This window comes from Carassius auratus, linkage group LG44F, assembly GCF_003368295.1.
Source record: "Carassius auratus strain Wakin linkage group LG44F, ASM336829v1, whole genome shotgun sequence".
Lineage (NCBI taxonomy): Eukaryota > Metazoa > Chordata > Actinopteri > Cypriniformes > Cyprinidae > Carassius > Carassius auratus.
Genome location: NC_039298.1, coordinates 2,672,219 through 2,689,380, shown reverse-complemented (window position 1 = coordinate 2,689,380; position 17,162 = coordinate 2,672,219). Strand labels below are relative to the sequence as shown.

The 17,162-nt window shown below is 37.5% G+C and overlaps 1 protein-coding gene and 2 long non-coding RNA genes across 11 annotated transcripts in view; 1 reads left to right on the top strand and 2 right to left on the bottom strand.

Annotated features, from left to right (window-relative positions):
* Positions 1 to 14,798, top strand: part of LOC113068319 (phosphatase and actin regulator 4A) — a 60,398-nt gene extending 45,600 nt beyond the window's left edge. For all 7 annotated transcript variants that reach the window (XM_026241029.1, XM_026241028.1, XM_026241026.1 and 4 more), the window contains 8 exons: positions 1,174 to 1,675; positions 2,495 to 2,736; positions 4,007 to 4,163; positions 10,874 to 10,929; positions 11,016 to 11,077; positions 11,933 to 12,070; positions 12,245 to 12,321; positions 13,202 to 14,798. In XM_026241029.1, the coding sequence (XP_026096814.1) occupies positions 1,174 to 1,675; positions 2,495 to 2,736; positions 4,007 to 4,163; positions 10,874 to 10,929; positions 11,016 to 11,077; positions 11,933 to 12,070; positions 12,245 to 12,321; positions 13,202 to 13,217 (1,250 nt within the window). In that variant the 3' untranslated portion in view covers positions 13,218 to 14,798. The remainder of the gene's footprint in view (positions 1 to 1,173; positions 1,676 to 2,494; positions 2,737 to 4,006; positions 4,164 to 10,873; positions 10,930 to 11,015; positions 11,078 to 11,932; positions 12,071 to 12,244; positions 12,322 to 13,201) is intronic.
* On the bottom strand, positions 6,498 to 8,356 carry LOC113068321 (uncharacterized). Its single transcript, XR_003279512.1, has 3 exons — positions 8,162 to 8,356; positions 8,004 to 8,059; positions 6,498 to 7,159 (listed from the first exon to the last, which is right to left on the bottom strand). It is a non-coding gene; the product is annotated as an uncharacterized LOC113068321 (long non-coding RNA).
* On the bottom strand, positions 8,440 to 10,380 carry LOC113068320 (uncharacterized). Of its 3 annotated transcripts, none has more exons than XR_003279509.1 (5): positions 9,731 to 10,380; positions 9,483 to 9,608; positions 8,968 to 9,051; positions 8,678 to 8,808; positions 8,440 to 8,579 (listed from the first exon to the last, which is right to left on the bottom strand). It is a non-coding gene; the product is annotated as an uncharacterized LOC113068320 (long non-coding RNA). The 3 variants fall into 3 exon arrangements; XR_003279510.1 differs by having other exon boundaries at positions 8,678 to 8,789; XR_003279511.1 differs by having other exon boundaries at positions 9,504 to 9,608.
* Positions 14,799 to 17,162: the final 2,364 nt, after the last annotated feature.

Here is a 17,162-nt window from a genome sequence, read left to right as displayed (position 1 = left end):
ATTACATGTAACCATGATTGAAGATTAACAGAATAACCAGTAAAGACCATTCAGAATCAATCTGGTTGACATCTGAAAATGTACCTGTATACTAACATTTCACCCTCTTGCAGAATAAAAAAATTGAGTGAGTGTCACTGAACAGCAAGTACAGAGTGGCAGCGTTCACTGTCTAGAGGTTTTTTTAGAGGTTTCGATAGAGATCTGGCATGCACATAAGGTGAAGATTTTTGACATTTAGCCCAGAAACATTCTACAAAGTCTACAAATTCAGACATGAATGCTTGGCCCGAATGTTGCAAGTGCATACTAACACTCAGTCAGACAGGAGTTATTTTCTTCACGTCTGTGTATTAACATGGCATTAAGAAACAAAGTGGGGTTGGTTTAGATTTAATGTTCATTTTAACTAACTTTACAAATTCTGAAAGTGATTCAGGTGATATTGTTGCTCTGTGCCATTGTTATAGTTGTGATGTGGACTTCACCAGTTATTGACAATTATTAAAACTTTATAGTTATTGTTAGATTTACCATCCTTGGTGTGAACAAGTCTTTCCTATGTCATCTGTTGTGGCAGCATTCAGACTGTAACTCATTTCTAGCTAGGATTTGCGTTCATAAACATGCATAGAGTAGTGCGTTTTAAACCTTAACTATTAATGAGAACAGGAACAACCATATATGGACAAAGAAAGGAGAAACCACAATCCACAGTCCACGGGGGTGTGACACACTTAGCCTTATAACAAATGAAGCAAGCATTGCAGCAAGCCCCAATATTAGCTTTTCCAAACCTTGCCCTCATATTTCAAATTTATACTGATGCCATTAATGTTGGTTAGAAATCTTGGTTCAAAATCTGGAATGTGAGGAATGGGCCATTGCTTTTGCTTCTAGGGCATTGAAGGGAACAGAGCATACGTGTTTGACAGTTAATGGTAAATCTCTTATCTTTAGAGTATTATCTGTAAAATCTATTATCTTAGTATATTAAATCCCTCCTCATCTTGTACTAATATCATATGATTAATTCCATGGCATGCAAATCATTGGTTTAGAATCCTAGCATGGCTCTTTCATACAGACTAATCTGCAGGTGTGTTTTAACCCTCATTTCTTGTAGTTTATTTTGATTATATTTATATATTTTTTTATTTATTTTTTCTATAGTGGATCCCTCTCAAGTCCCGGTCCAAGTCAAGCGATCTCCTCCCGTTCCTCCAAAGAGGATGACTCCTGTGACCAAACACCACTCAGATGACTCTTCGGCCAATCAGCATGAGCCTCCGTCTCCAGGCCCCACCTCCATCCCAGTCCCAGCCCCTGCTTCTGTCCCGCCCCCTGCCCAATCAGATGACAGTAGAAACTCAAACTCTGAAGCACTCTCTCCTCCTCCGAACCATATCCCGCCAACCCCTCCTCGTGCCCACCCACCCCCTGAGGTCCCCCACGTGGACCCGCCCAGCCCTACCACAGAGCCGCCCTCTCATCTGCCCTTACCTCTGTACTTGCGTATCCAGAAAGCCTTGAGCAGCCCAGGCCCAGTCCAGGCCAACCCGGAGGGATCCCAGCGAGCTCATTCGCTTCTGTTTGAATTACCGCCGGACTTTCTCACGGAGGCCCCAGGAGGGGGGCGGTACTCTCTTCCCGTCACTATCGAACCTCTGCGACTGTGAGTGTGCACATCAGTTTATCTCAACACAGTGTTCTCTGCTCTTGAATGCTTGTAGCAGATTGCTACTTTTTGCATCCCACGGAGAAATGTTGCTTATGTGTACATATTAGACCTAAAGGAATAGTTCACCCCAAAATTATTTTTTCCTGGAAATATCATCACCCTCAGGCCATCTGATATGTAGCTGAGTTTGTTTCTTCATCATAACAGATTTGGATAAATGTAGCATAACATCCACTTGCTCACTATTGATGGACTGGAGTGGTGTGGATTACTTGTGGATTATTGTAATGCTTTTATCAGCTGTTTGGACTCTCATACTGATGGTACCCATTCACTGGAGAGGATCCACTGGTGAGCTACATGCTACATTTCTCCAGATCTGTTGCCATGAATAAATAAACTCATCTCTTGGGGGCCTGAGGGCTAATGCATTTTTTTTCCCCCACTTTAATTTTCAGTGACTATAGCCGACTAGTACGTACAGTCTGTGCCTATGTGAGGGGAAGTTACTCTCCAGTCCAGCAGGTGGCAGTAATCTATTAGTTGAAAAGAGAAATCAGAAGTGCTATGCCGTCAGCTATTCAAAACAATTACAAAGCAATACACATGCTTGCCTCTTCTACACCAATCTCATTAGAGTGATCTCTTTTGAGATCTTGGTTTGTCGTTGCCTTTAAATCGTCCTAGTCATGCTACATACTCTACACTACATTTATAATACGTCACATGCTTGCTGTGTGTTGCGTTAAATATATACACAACCACACACCATTCATATGTTCTGTGTTTTTATGATCATCATGTATTGTTTAGGCCTGAAGATGATGATTTTGACATTGAAGAAGAGCTGGAGAAGCTGCGACCCGCCCCTCGGCCCACACAGCAGCCGGAGCTGGAGGCGCGCAGTCGTCGCTGTCTGGTGGGAGACCCGCGGGTCACTATCATTCCTGAAGATGCGGGACATGCAAACAGTGATGATGAGGACGGTGGGAGTGATTCGGATGGACCCATCCTTTACAGAGACGACGATGAAGAAGATGAGGATGTTCCCATGAGTATGATCCTTTTATACGGTCTGAGCCACTGTATGAGTGTTATTTACTTAATGTCCTGCACTAATATATTCATTAAAAACAGCACTTTTCTGTTGCCACAGCAACTTTTCTTTTATGGCAAAAATCATTAGGAAATTGAATCAATATTATGTTCCATGAAGGTATTTTGTAAATTTCCTACCGTAAATATTTAAAAACTTAATTTTTGATTAGTAATATGCATTGCAAATAATTCATTTGGACAACTTTAAAGGCGATTTTCTCATTTCTATTTTTTTTTTCACACCCTCAGATTCCAGGTTAGGGTTATCATAACAATGGAAAGATTATTTATTCAGCTTTCAGATGATGTATAAATCTCGGTTTCGGAAAATTGACACTTGAGACTTGTTTTGTGTGTATATATATATATATATATATATATATATATATATATATATATATATATATATATATATATATATATTTACATTACACTTTTATTCAACAAAGAAATATTAAGTTGGTCAAGATGTTTTCAATGTTACAAATGATTACAAATAAATACGAATAAATAGATTTAACTGTTTTCATTGATTCAACTTGACTAATAATCGCACGACTACGACAATATACTGTATGGTTTATCGGAGTTCGTCTTATTAAAACGTTTCTTATAATAAAGTATATAATAATGCAATGCTAATCACCATAGCCTTTATCATTGCTTATAATACTCTGAAATATAGTATTCTGTGTAAGTAGAAGGATTTATTTCAAACACTCAGCTGACGTTATGAAGTGAGTTTGGAGTAAAAACGTTATTAGATGTGGTATTTTCACGTGCTTTCAGATTGAGTAGCATTTACTACACAGAGCCGTAGTTCACTGACAAGCAGCGCAAACAGCTGTCATTATCCTAGAATGATTTATTCGATTTTAAGTAAAATTAAATAATATGTGAATATGAACGTGATTTTGTGTAGCTTGTCAGTGAACTACGGCTCTGTGTAGTAAATGCTGCTCCATCTGAAAACACGTGATTGAGATTTACTGCTAATCACAGAACCGGCTTTACTGACAAGATACACATGACAATCACATTCGATTAATAGTGCAGCCCTACATTAAAAACCTTTTGAATGGTATAGGGCTGGTTATCAGTACCGATATCAATACCGATACCTTGACTTCGATGCAGGAACCGATATTTTTGACTCTTGTGTATGATTGGCCCACAAGTCAATCTAATGTGTACAAGAAAAAGTAATGTGTGTGTGTATCTCGTCAGGTGGTCTCGCGCTCCGTGTGAAGCGTAAGGACACTTTGGCACTGAAGCTGGAGCGTCAGCTGGAGAAGGAGCAGTCTCCGGACCAGGAGAACATCACCTGGAACAACAAAGAGCAGTGGGAAGCTGTCCGCAGCAAGATCGGCACCGCACTCACAAGGTCTGCGTTCACCGCGGGTTTATGGGTCTCTCTACTGTCCACACTGACACTCAGAGGCATAGCAATAGGGCAGGCAATTGCCCAAAGAATAGATTGTTTAAATAATCAGAAATGTTAATATTAACGGAGAGACTATTTACATTAAGTGCAAAAATCCCATCTCGTTGGCAGAGCCTATTAACAGTAACTCTGCCCACAGTGTCTGTTTGGGGCAGACCACATCACAAAACACGCACAACAGAAACAGTGGCGACGTTTATTCATTATCTGCACTCAATATGTTATTATTGCATACTATTGAATGATTTAATATACAATACTGAGTAGTGATCGACCGATATTGGTTTTTTATAACCGATACCGATTATTTGCATGTTTATGTACCCGATAACCGATATGCAGAACCGATATTTATTTACTGTTATACTTCTGTTTCTGACAATTATTACAACACAAATGAGCATTTTATTTATAACAATCACTCCCTCCTTGCATACAAAAAAAAAAACTTTATATGTATACACAAATAAATAGAGGGGTCTGAGTCCAAAAAATTTAAGTGCACTGTTACTAAGTGTCTTTGTTTTAAAATAAAAGCTTTGATGAGGTAAAAAAATAAAAACGGGTAAAAAAAAATAAAGCACAAAAATGATTCTAACATATTGGTGGGGGCGGGAGGGCTATTTAGGAGTGCATAGCTATTTAGTAGTGTATCTTAATACTCCCAGTTAAGCAGAACTAGGTTTTAGTGTAGAAAACAGAGTCTTTCAGCATTCTGCCCTGTAAGCCTGCTTCCTTCAAAAATGTCATGCAGTGGCCGTGCTTGAGGCTTCCTGATCATCAACCCAGTCAGGTGCTGAGCAATATGAACAAACTTTTATCCCGAGACTATATAAAGTTAAACAGCACTTGTCAGTTGGCATTTTATGATCTAGATTCAATCTAACGTTAGATCATGAAATGCCAACTGACAAAGTGCTGTTTGACTATAATTTAATCAACCGCGATCGCGCATGGAGATAATAAATAATTAATTTCCACAAAGCTGAATATATGTATATGTGTATTAGAGAAATAATTGTTATGTAGTAAATGATAATATAATCTAGTGTGTTTAAACAAGATAATCTTGTCAAAATTTTCATTCAGTGGCATTGCTTGAGGCTTCCTGATCATCAACCCTGCTGAGCAATATGAACGAACTTTTTTTCCCGAGACTATATAAAGTTAAACAGCACTTGTCAGTTGGCATTTTATGATCTAAATTTAATCTAATGTTTAATCATGAAATGCCAACTGACAAAGTGCTGTTTGATTATAACTTAATCAACCGCGATCGCGCATGGAGATAATAAATAATTAATTTCCACAAAGCGGTAGGCTATATTTATATGTGTATAAGCGAAATAATTGTTATGTAGTAAATGAAAATATAATCTAGGGTGTTTAAACAAGATAATCTTGTCAAAAGTTTCATTCAGTGGCCGTGCTTAAGCCTCCAGATCATCCGTCAGTTGCTAAGCAATATGAACGAACTTTCTCTTCTAGACTAATGGTGAGCAAATACAACAGATAGAGAATTAAATTCAACGCTTTTCAGAATCAGAATCAGAATGAGCTTTATTGCCAGGTATGTTTACACATAGCCTACGAGGAATTTGTTTTCGTGACAGAAGCTCCGCAGTACAACAGAATAACAGCGACAGAACATAAAACACATAATAAAAGAATAAAAAAAAAACATTTTTTTATTTTCAACATGCACTCATTCATGTCTGTTTTATTTAATTCATGTAAAGATATGTCTTTATTGGGGCAGGACATGACGAACACTACGTAACTCAATGAGTTCGTCTCAATTGTTTAGAAACAAGCTGCATAAATTAACTATATCAGGAATTTATGTCTCAGATCTCATTTGTGCATGTCTGTTATGTTAAATAAAGTTGATTAATTAAAGCAAACCAAGTAGAACATATACTTTACCTGTGCACTGAGTTCCCTGCTAACAACATTACGTAACTGTTACGTAACTGCGACGTAATCTGGTGACCAAAGTTTCGTCGTGGCGACGTAACTAGTTACGTCGTGGCAACCGGAAAAGTGAAAGGTGCGTATACGTCGCCACAACGTAACTTTGTGACGTTGCCAGTAAGTAACTGCGACGTCGTGGCAACGTCGCGGATCGGTGGTCGTGTGCTGGTAATCAGTTGGTCATTTTTTTATAATTATTCTATGGGCGGACATGCAGCACTTGAACCTAATTTATGTCCTCATATGCCCAAACTAATTTAAAGGCTGTTTCAGTAGCTGTGAATGATGAATACTCAAAATGAATTCAGTTAATTTATTAACAAGCAAATATGAACAGTAATACACCCAGATTATTAATAAAAACAGGATATACAGCGACATATGAATGAAAGCATTCAGCCCAAACAGAAGCACATAGATTGAGATATATTAATAATAAATACATTTCCATATATTTAAATATCTATACCCTTCTGTAAGCATCCGGGGTCAAAACATTATGCACAAACATGCAAGTCTTAGTAAGCACTCAGCACATTGCATTTAAATATTGTCATTAACAATAAACACATTTATCAACTAATCACAAGCTCCCACAATAATACATCAGCTAATCACACCCTTAACCAAACCACTACAAATAATTCATTGAAAATAATATGCAATAGCTTATGAACAGATGTATTATACCAAATCAAGTTTAATGAATCTCACACCTATCATACAGCATTATGGCCAGTTCACACTGCCACAAAAATATATCTAAATATATATATAATATATCTTACTTTCTCTATTCTTGCAATATTCATGTGTTCGTGTCCCCGAGTAATATCTGCATTCCCCGAAGTCTGAAGAGAACACAGTATGTTAGTAGACAGCAATCCTCGTGAGAGAGAAGTCTGGTGTGGAGGGTGGATCTGGAACTGACTTCTCTTGATTATCTGTCTTCACAAACTGCCCTGAAATACAGTTCAAACATTAACAATGATTGTTATAAATGTAATGTAAGGCTCTTACATTCATAATGCTCATTTTGGAAATATAGTTAATATCAGTAATATGCAGCATGCACGATACAAGGAAGTGGTCAGTAACAACACTTTGAGGTATGATATCTATATCAGTAAGGCTACCTTTAAGAAAAAATAAAATGAATAAATTAAGTTGTGTTATGCATTCAAATAGTTAGACATGCTAAAATACAGAATTTGTTAACAATAATAATAAAAAATAATATGCTGGGGAAAAAAGAAACATTTCATAGGGCCCTAAACATGTTTTTTTTTTTTTTACTTTTAATAAATTGATGTGAAAATGCATGTTCTACGAAAAAGGAGTAGAGAAAAATGAAATATTTATTTTATCATTGAGGATTTCTTAAAAAAAAAAAAAAATCTCGTCTCGCTCTCATGAACTCAGTCTCGTGTCTCGTCTCGTCTTGTGGGATAAGTGTCTCGTCACAACCCTAGTAGCCAGAGCAAGAGATACATTAGATTTCTTTTGCATGTCTGACAGTGTAACATTAAGCTGAAGTATTTCTAATGAGTTAAACCTGTATCCTGTTTTCTGGGTAACATTGAGAATATCACTATATATTGTTGCAACACCTCCACCACGACCAGTCTGACAGGGCTCATGCTTATAACAGTAGTTTGGTGGAGTTTAGACTAATGCTAAATCAAAAATGCCTATCAAAATTAACACTGGAACAAACACAATCTCTATTGATTGGACAGAACAAGTACTTCTATTTGAGCGTGTAGAACAAAAGTCATCATAGCAGTTATTTGATAATTGGCTTACTAGTCACATGGAGCGAAGTGTCCTGGAGATGTTGTCCAACAGGAGATCTAAAAAGCCTAGGACGCTCCCAGAAAAGATTCCAATTATTAACAAAAAGCAGTTTCTGTTCTTTACACCATGACAATAACCATTCGTTTAAAGCAAAAAGTCTGCTGAACCTTTCATGTCCTCATCTATACGTGGGAAGTGGTCCTGACACGATGATCATCATGCAGGCGATATGCTGCGCACTGTCTTGATCAGGCTCCTGAAGTCCCTCTTCAGCGTCTCTGTCTGCCGCAGCATTGTGTCGTTAACGCCGGCGTGAAACATGTCCACTCCGATGCTCCCCTCACCCTTCAGGATCATGGAAATCTGTGTAGAAATATCAAGAACATGAGCACCAGGGAAACAGTGAGTGTGGACTTTACCTTCAGCTAACATAGCACGAACGTGCCGGACGATGGAGTCTCCGATGATCACAGCGTTGTGTTCTGTCTCACGAAGTGGAGCGAATCGGGTTCTGGTGGAGATCCTGAAGACCGGAGGCGGCGGATGGAGAGAGGTCGTCGCCCAGGGCCTGGTTCATGTCTTACACTGTGAAATAGGGTGAAGGACATCTGGGAAGATCTCATCCTGGATACACCGGGAACCACACAGAGTAGAGGTGGTAGGAGGGTTAGCTGTATACTTACCCTGGACTTATGAGCATCAACCCCTGAATATTTCCAGCACAGCTCTCCACTCGCTCATCTGGGCCTGCTTCTCCACGATATCATGGATCTGTTTCTTCACGGCCTCCAGCTCCTTATTAGAAATAAACAAACTAGAGAATAGGGGAAATGCAGAAAAGAAAAACAGTAATATGGAAAACATACAAAAATATCTTAAGATACCGGAATTCACATGTTTAGATTTTAGAGATGCATGATGATATATTGTAAAAAATAAATATGAAGTTATTTAATAAGCTTTGTAGCATCACCTGTGTTTTCTATCTCTGTCAGCAGCTCCCATTAGACACTTTCTTGGAACTTCCCCTCTATTTTAGAGGGTTTTTAAGACACTCCTGAAATCAATGTAAAAAATGTTTTATCAATATTTGTTTACAATGATAAATCAGAACAAGCTTGAAACAGTGGTTTGAAATAGTTTCAGCCCATTTTAGACCGTAAGTGACGTCACTGATAGACTCTACAGTGCAGACTTTTAGGTTAAATTAATTAGCTTAACTTTACTTCATTTGTCTATTGACAAATTACCATCAAAAACATTTACAAAGCAATCAAAACCGATCCTTTACGCATAAGATGTAATTAAAAGCCCAGACTTTCATTAAAAAGAGCTCAAATCTAATATGCTATAACGTTAATTATGTTTCTATGCTAGCGTAATACTTGATAGCAGACATTTCAAGAAAAATACCATAATCACAGAGGTATAAATATTAATAAAAAGTACTTAAAGTAGACTGTGGATAATATTAACGTGTTACTTAACAAATCTGTCGCAGTTGTTGACCTTTTCTTTGGTATAACTGACGAGAAACAGAGAAAATGTCAGACGAGACCTCTCCTCTCCTCTCCAGCAGCTGATGTGTACGCGGTTGCCATGGTAACTCAACGGCTAGAAGGCCAATAAAAACAATAAAATAATAAAAAAAGGTTTTAGCGACGTTAGACTTTTGTTTTTACTTTGTTTTATACATTTTATCAACCCACTTATTTATTATAAATTGTAAGACTCACCTCAGAAAGCTAAATTCTCCTGTCAGACACAGTTGAAGTGAAAAGTGCCTCAAACAAACGCGCTGTCCTTCTGATACAACAGTCTCTGCCGCAGATGAGATGATGAGCCAGTCTGTGTCATTATTTCACGTTATAACTCCATACGAGATAAAAAGTTTCACAACTCTTTTCTTGTCAATACTGTGCGCGCGGTGCGTCAGTTGTGGAAGCGCGCGCCTGTATGTCACGTCATTAAAAGCTTAAAAGCATGTCCATATTCTGACTTGTTGAAAATAAACATATTTTATCTTTAAGGAACGTTTAATCTTGTGTCTGACGTTTAAATCACACTTTTTAAATAGCTCTATACTCAGAGAGCATATAAAGAACGTACAAAAAATATGGTAATGATATTACGTGCATACGACGTTGTAGTTACGTTGCCAGTAAGTCATGAAGTTACCAATATATTACCAATAGAGGACCTATCTGGGACGTTCTTGGTTATCTGGTCACGTTGGAAGGACGTACTGACGACGTTGTGAGTTGGTAATGTGATGGTAATAAAATTACGGGAATGCGACGTCGTAGTTACGTTGTCAATTGGTAAGTCATGGAATTACCAAAAATTACCAGTACGTTACGTAACTGTTACGTCGTGTGTTAGCAGGGTTGTTGTTGACTGATCTCCTCAGACGCCCGGGCTGCAATGGCGGAAATCTCAAAACGGCCACAAGATGGCGCCGTAAATCGGCGAATCCGATATTACAAAACCGATACCCGATTATGGAAAAATGCTTAAATATCGGGAAAAATATTGGTAAACAGATACATCGGTCGATCACTAATACTGAGGTGCAACTATCTCTTGCTATAGTGTAAATAACATATATCGCTAAGAAAATGTTATAACCATATACTAACTGTATATTTCCAATATATATATATATGGATATAAATATAAAGATTGCACTGTATTTTGAACATTGTGTTATATTTGTATCCTCTATTATAAAGTAATTTTTTTACTTAAAGAATAAGGATTTTTATGTTGGGAAAAACAAAACAAAAACTATGTATGTTCTGTTAGATGTGTCTTGGCTAGTTTTTGTTTGTTGTAGTCTTATGATGAAGACACTGTGTGTATTTTGTGTGTTCTCACAGGAGGTTGAGTCAGAGACCCACCGCACAAGAGCTTGAGCAGAGAAACATCCTGCTAGGTCAGTCTCACAGCCCTGGTCTCCTAATGCTCTGGATACTTCCAGTAAAACATAATAATAAAATTTGGCATGCTCTTCTGTTTCAGCCAAGAATGAAGCTGACCGACGAGCAGAAAGGAGTGAAATCAAGCGCAGACTGACCAGAAAGGTTTGGAGGCACACATCCATAACTTATTAGGTTTTTTTTTTTTTTACTTCTAAAGGTCTTGTTTGACATCAGTTTTGTTTACAAATACACTTCTGTTCAAATGCTTGGAGACGTTAAGATTTTCTTTTGTTTAAATTCAGTCTCTTCTGCTCACCAGGTCTGCATTTAATTGATCAAAATACAGTAAAAAAACAGTAATATAGGGAACTATTATTACGATTTAAAATAACTTTTATATTTAATATATTTTAAGATGTAATGTGTTCCCCTGATGGCAAAGCTGATTTTTCAGCAGCCTTAACTTTTTGTGCTTCAGAACCATTTAAACATCGGTAATATCAGAAAACAATTGTGCTGCTTCATAGGTTTGTTTTTATATGTTTTTTTAGGATTCTTTAATGAATAGAAATAAAAAAAAAAAATACAGCATTCATGTGCAATAGACTTAAGAGTATTAAGACTTAAAGAGTCCAAGTTTTTGTCTTGTCTTTTTGGGAAAAAAAAGTTTGAATGGTGTCCCTGTGTTAAAAGTTTTGTTAATCGGGAAATTTAAATTATTATATTAAATTTTGCTCATGTAGGTTATCTCTCTTTTTTTTTCATAATAAAAACTAATTAAATCACTTGTGTTAGAGAGTTAAAATTCTAAATGTAATGTAATACATATTCATATATAAATGCTTCACGACTCACTCCTTCATAACTGTCAGTGAAAAGTGGACAAAGGAAAATGGAAACTAACCAAGTTATGGTTTTCACACTCTTTCCATTAGGGGCAAAACTATTTTGCTCGTGGTGAAAGTAGGCACTAATCTTACTGAGCTTGAAAACAATGGTTGTTGTGTGTGTGTGCAGTTGTCCCAGAGGCCCACGGTGGCCGAGCTGCAGGCCAGAAAGATCCTGCGCTTTCATGAGTATGTGGAGTCCACTCACGCTCAAGACTACGACCGGCGCGCAGACAAACCCTGGACCAAACTCACCCCTGCTGACAAGGTCCGGCCCAATCACTGCTCTCATTTTTGATAAGGCATTTATCGACCATACTGATGTTAAAGTATTGCAATAGTTGTTGATTTGACCATGACATCCTCAGAAATGTGTTTTGTTACTCGGTACAAGCAGTGATACCCTGAACGCTGGTGATGTTCTTCTCTTGTCCTCTTCCAGGCGGCCATAAGAAAAGAGCTGAACGAGTTTAAGAGCTCAGAAATGGAAGTTCACGTGGAGAGCAGGATATACACCAGGTCCGAGACTTTCAGCACTTTTTCACTTGGAATAAATGAAGAAGTATTTAAACACACAAGAATAATGAGCTGTTAATGGGCACTTGGGTCAATTACTTCACGTGAACACCATAACCCAGCAGCCAATACCTGATTAACAAACATTATGTAAATATACCTGAAAACAATTATTTAAAATGAATTAAATTAAATTTGTGCATTTAGCAGACGCTTTTATCCAAAGCGACTTACAGTGCATTCAGGCTATCAGTTTTTACCTATCATGTGTTCCCAGGGATTCGAACCCACAACATTGCGCTTGATATTGCATTGCTCTACCACTTGAGCTACAGGAACGCATCTTTTTTTATAAAAATACCATAAAAACAGTGATATTGTGAAATATTCAGTGTTATTTTCGTAGCAGAATGTTTTATCACGTTTAGTTAGGACACTGTATTCAGATCAAATCAAAACGAACACTAGAAATATTGTAACCATGAACTGTTTTCTATGTGATTATATGTAAACATGTAGTTTATTCCTGTAATCAAAACTGATCCTTCAGTAATCATTCTAATCTGCTGATTTACTGCTAAAGAAACCTTTCAAATGAAACGAATGCTTCAAAGAACAGCATATATTTCAAACACAGCTATTTCGGGACATTATATTGTCATGTTTTGATCAATTCAGTGGGTCCTTGAAAAAAAGCTTAGTTACTTCTACAACAATCTTTCTGAAAGTGATGAATAGAGAAATAGAGAGTTGTTCGTAGAACAGTATGGGGCGGACACCTTTTTTTTCTGATTAAAGGGGATAATTGGAAAATAATGATCATTGTCTTCAACCATCAGCTGGACTTTATGATGAAAATGTCATGTCTTTTTCCACTTGGCAGGTTTCATCGGCCATAATCGTCATCTGAGAGGAGGAAGCAGCTAAAAGCCTGATCTCACCGCAGCATCCTGTTTGCCATGATCCAGGCCAGCCGCTCAGTGCTCTGGACAGGAAGTGATGCGGGTGTGTGCAGGAAGCTGCTACTCTTTCATTCAGACACTTGGGGAGCAGGTTTAGAGGACCAGCGCTCTGCAGAGTATTTCCAGGAGAAGAGGACACAGGACTGGTTTAATTGTCTTCATGGTGCACACGTTTCTGAGATCAAGAATAGGCTTGTGTACATAACAATAATACTTTTATGGAAATTATGACACTGGTGATTAAACTGTTTGAGTGGTGAGCGATTGTGAGAGATGTGGTTGGTTGGGTGTGTGTGAAAGTGTGTGTGTGTGTGTGTGTAATGATAAATGCTGTCCACTTCTGCCTTAACACTGGTGCATGACTTTCTTTAGCATGACTTCTGAGGAATACAGAAGACGGTCTGTTGACAGCTGCATTTAGCACTGTTTCTCACGCTGAACACACACTTACTGGTGTGTGTGGGTCTGAAAGCACATCTTTGATATTCTCAGGACATCAGCACACAGTCTCACTTTCTCTTTATGTGCATTTTACTGTAAATCACCATAGTTTTACCTTTTCACACTGATAAAACACCTGCTTTAATCTTTGTTACTCTCTCTTTTTAACCGTATAGCACTCCACTTTAGATATTTTAAAGTGAATCCCACAAAAACAGTCCATATTTTATCCCTGAAATCATAAGAATGTTTTTTTAGCATGGAGAAAATTAAGTCTATACATCAGAAAGCATTGTGATATTATTTGCATCATTTAAGCATCATTTCCCCCTTAATTATTCTAATAGTATGTTTCTCATGTGCATTAAACTCAATGGTAAATATTGTTACTGTAATAGATTTTTTTTTATTACAGTAAAATACTAAAATACACTTTTTTTCATATAAACATGGATTAAAAGCAATTAAAAAACATCAAGTTACCATAATAAAATGTTTTATTTATTTTTATTTCATTTTCTTTTTTGTCATATCACTGGAATGATTTTTTTTTTTCTTCACAATGCCAAACATTTGAATGATCCTAAAGCTCCTTCTTTAAGCAAAGCGTTATTTTCTTTTTTTCTTTTTTGGTGTCAACATATTGTTGACCGTTTTCATGAGATTCAGCTCTTGATGATGATATAATTCACCATGCATTGAACAATTGAAAACAAAATGGTTGATGTTACATCATGCAGTTATTGTAAAAATCATGCGTTTTTGAGTGGTACAGAAGATGAAACTCATTTCCATGTCACTGCTTGTGTAATGCTACACGTTTTGTAGGCCAGAGGACCTGTGCACTGTATAGAGACATGCTGTAGATTCAATTGTATTGTATATCTCGTCTTCCTGATATCAGAAATGTGTTTGAATTGTAATTATAGTGTTACACTATCCTGTTTTTATAAGGTACAAACAGAATGACTACAGGTTAAGTGATACAATGACATGGTACAGAACAGCTGTATAGATACTTTTTTATGTAAAGCTATATTAAAAGGTCTGTCGATTAATACATGTGCATTCATTTCACTTCACAACTGTGAGCATCGTTTGGTTGATTTTGGGGGTTATTTTACATAAAGAATCTGGTTGTGTACTCATACACAGAACATATCAGTGTTACTTGGACACAAAGTTCAATTTGATTCTCTTTTACAACTTTAGTAAATGTGTTCATCAACAAACGCTGTTTTTGGACATCAATGTTGTAATGTCATGGGTTTTGGGATGTTTACCATTTGCAATATTACTTGTGGCCTGTAGAGGGCACTATTGATCCGCTCAGAATTACTGGCTGTCTTCTGTTTCTTTTACCTGATCAAGAATTTCTTGCACTATATTTCAATGGCCGTGTGATGGTGATCCTTGTTCTTATAGCGTTGTGGGTTTAAACCGGGACGTATCAGCACTTGTGTCAGTCTGCCGTGGTTTCAGAGTGAAATCTAGCTTCTTTATGAACACTCAAAAGCTTTTGAAATGTTAATTAATAAGCGTGTAAGGGGGGCATGCCATTGTGGCCTCTTTATTGATACGCCCACCCATCATCACATGTTGAAGTTTGCCTGTATCGTGAGTTTTTAATGGCTCACCCTCTTCAGTCCCTCCTCTCTCAACCACATACTGTCTCTCTTACTCTCTTACGTCCCAGTTAAGGCCCGTTCACACCAAGAATGATAACTATAACTACATTTTGAATAATCCTTCTAATGTTATGAGAATGTGGATGTCCACACCAGAGCTATAATAATGACAGACGTCACAATTATACCGGTTTTACAGTATATGACGGTATTTATTTCCATGCACGACCGGGTGTAAACCACATTCTCTACTGGAGGTCAGACTGCACGAGAAGAGTGAAAAAGGAGAAAGGAAAAGGAGAGAGCAGGGAAAAGATGAAGGAGAAAATGGAAGAAGGTGAAGATGAAAATTGGATTTGATTTTCCCATATCCTCACATAACAAGACAAATGAAGTAGAATCAGTTTGTCTGTAGACTGATTTCAGCGATGGAAGTGGGCGGCTACTGTTGGTTTTCATTTCCAACTGTCTGGCTCCATCCAAATCTATACTTGATTTGACTTGTATACATAATCGAAAAGATTATTTTATTTATGTTTTTATTATTATTTTATTTATTTTTTCATTTAAGAAATAATAGCCATTGGTCTGTATGAATATTTATAACAGTCTTTAAAAAAAGTCTGAATTCCTTTTTTATTTTATTATTATTATTATTATTATTTTACTACAGTAAGCTGCTTTAATGTTTGCAAACCATGCTGTATTTATAGGACAGGTGTAATATGCAGTATATATTTTCCTAATAGCAGAATAAACTTTAAACAATATTTCACTGCATAAAGCAGGGGTCTCCAAACTCTGTTGTGGAGGGCCGGTGTGCTGCAGAGTTTCGCTCTAAATCTAATTAAACACACCTGAAGCAGCTAATCAAAGTCTTGCTAGTTTTGAATTCCAAAATAAATTGGAAATGAAATCAAATATTTTAAAAGTGCTCAACAGATGTTTAAGTGCTATAATAAGTGTCCGGTGCATCTACCAAATGTGAAAAAGAAGAACCCAGTAAGTTTTGTATGACTTTCTCTGCAAGCATGTGAGAAAATGAGCTGATCAGATTTCTCTCACTTTCTGACATAAGAAGGGGTTCTCATTATAATATTACCACTCATTAATCTGCTCGTTTCCACCTATGGTGCTCAGAAACACTGCTGTTTTCGCAAGCGACAGCCGTGTACTTGTTCAGATGCTGTGGCAAAACTTAGCAGAAAACATGCTAAATGTTCTGTCGCTGGCTGCACAGATGAATGAAAATTATTAGTTTTAGTCCTAACCTCGGATGAGACAAGAGAGGAGTGGATTTATTTTATTTTTAGAGGAAATCCTGGAAGGATGTTGAGGTGGGAAATAACTTATAATTTAAAGAGACATTCTTCCTCTTCTGGAAGAGTGGAGGTTGCTCCGCCTCCTGCTGTGGAGGAGGCGGAGCTTGGATGGAGAAGCAAGGAGGGGGCGGAGGCATGCGGCTGCTGAACATGGGAGGGGGCGGAGGGCAGCCGTACATAGGGGACGGAGCCGAGAGGTTAAAGGGGCAAGGCGGTGGTGGAGGGGGCAGAGCTGTTTTTGACAAGGCAAAAAGGGAATTGTTTACAAAGCCATTGAGTGTTTTTAAGCAAAATATGTTATAGATCTTTCATGAAGACCCTAATAAATCATGCCAACATGTGGAAAATGTCCATCCAATGAGCCTTTTAAACTACGTGAAACATTTATCAACTTTAAAACCACAAGTTAACCAACATGCTCACAGTAAAACGGTTCTAAAAACCACAAAGACACTGATGAAATTTGACCACTTCGTGAACAGTCCGACATG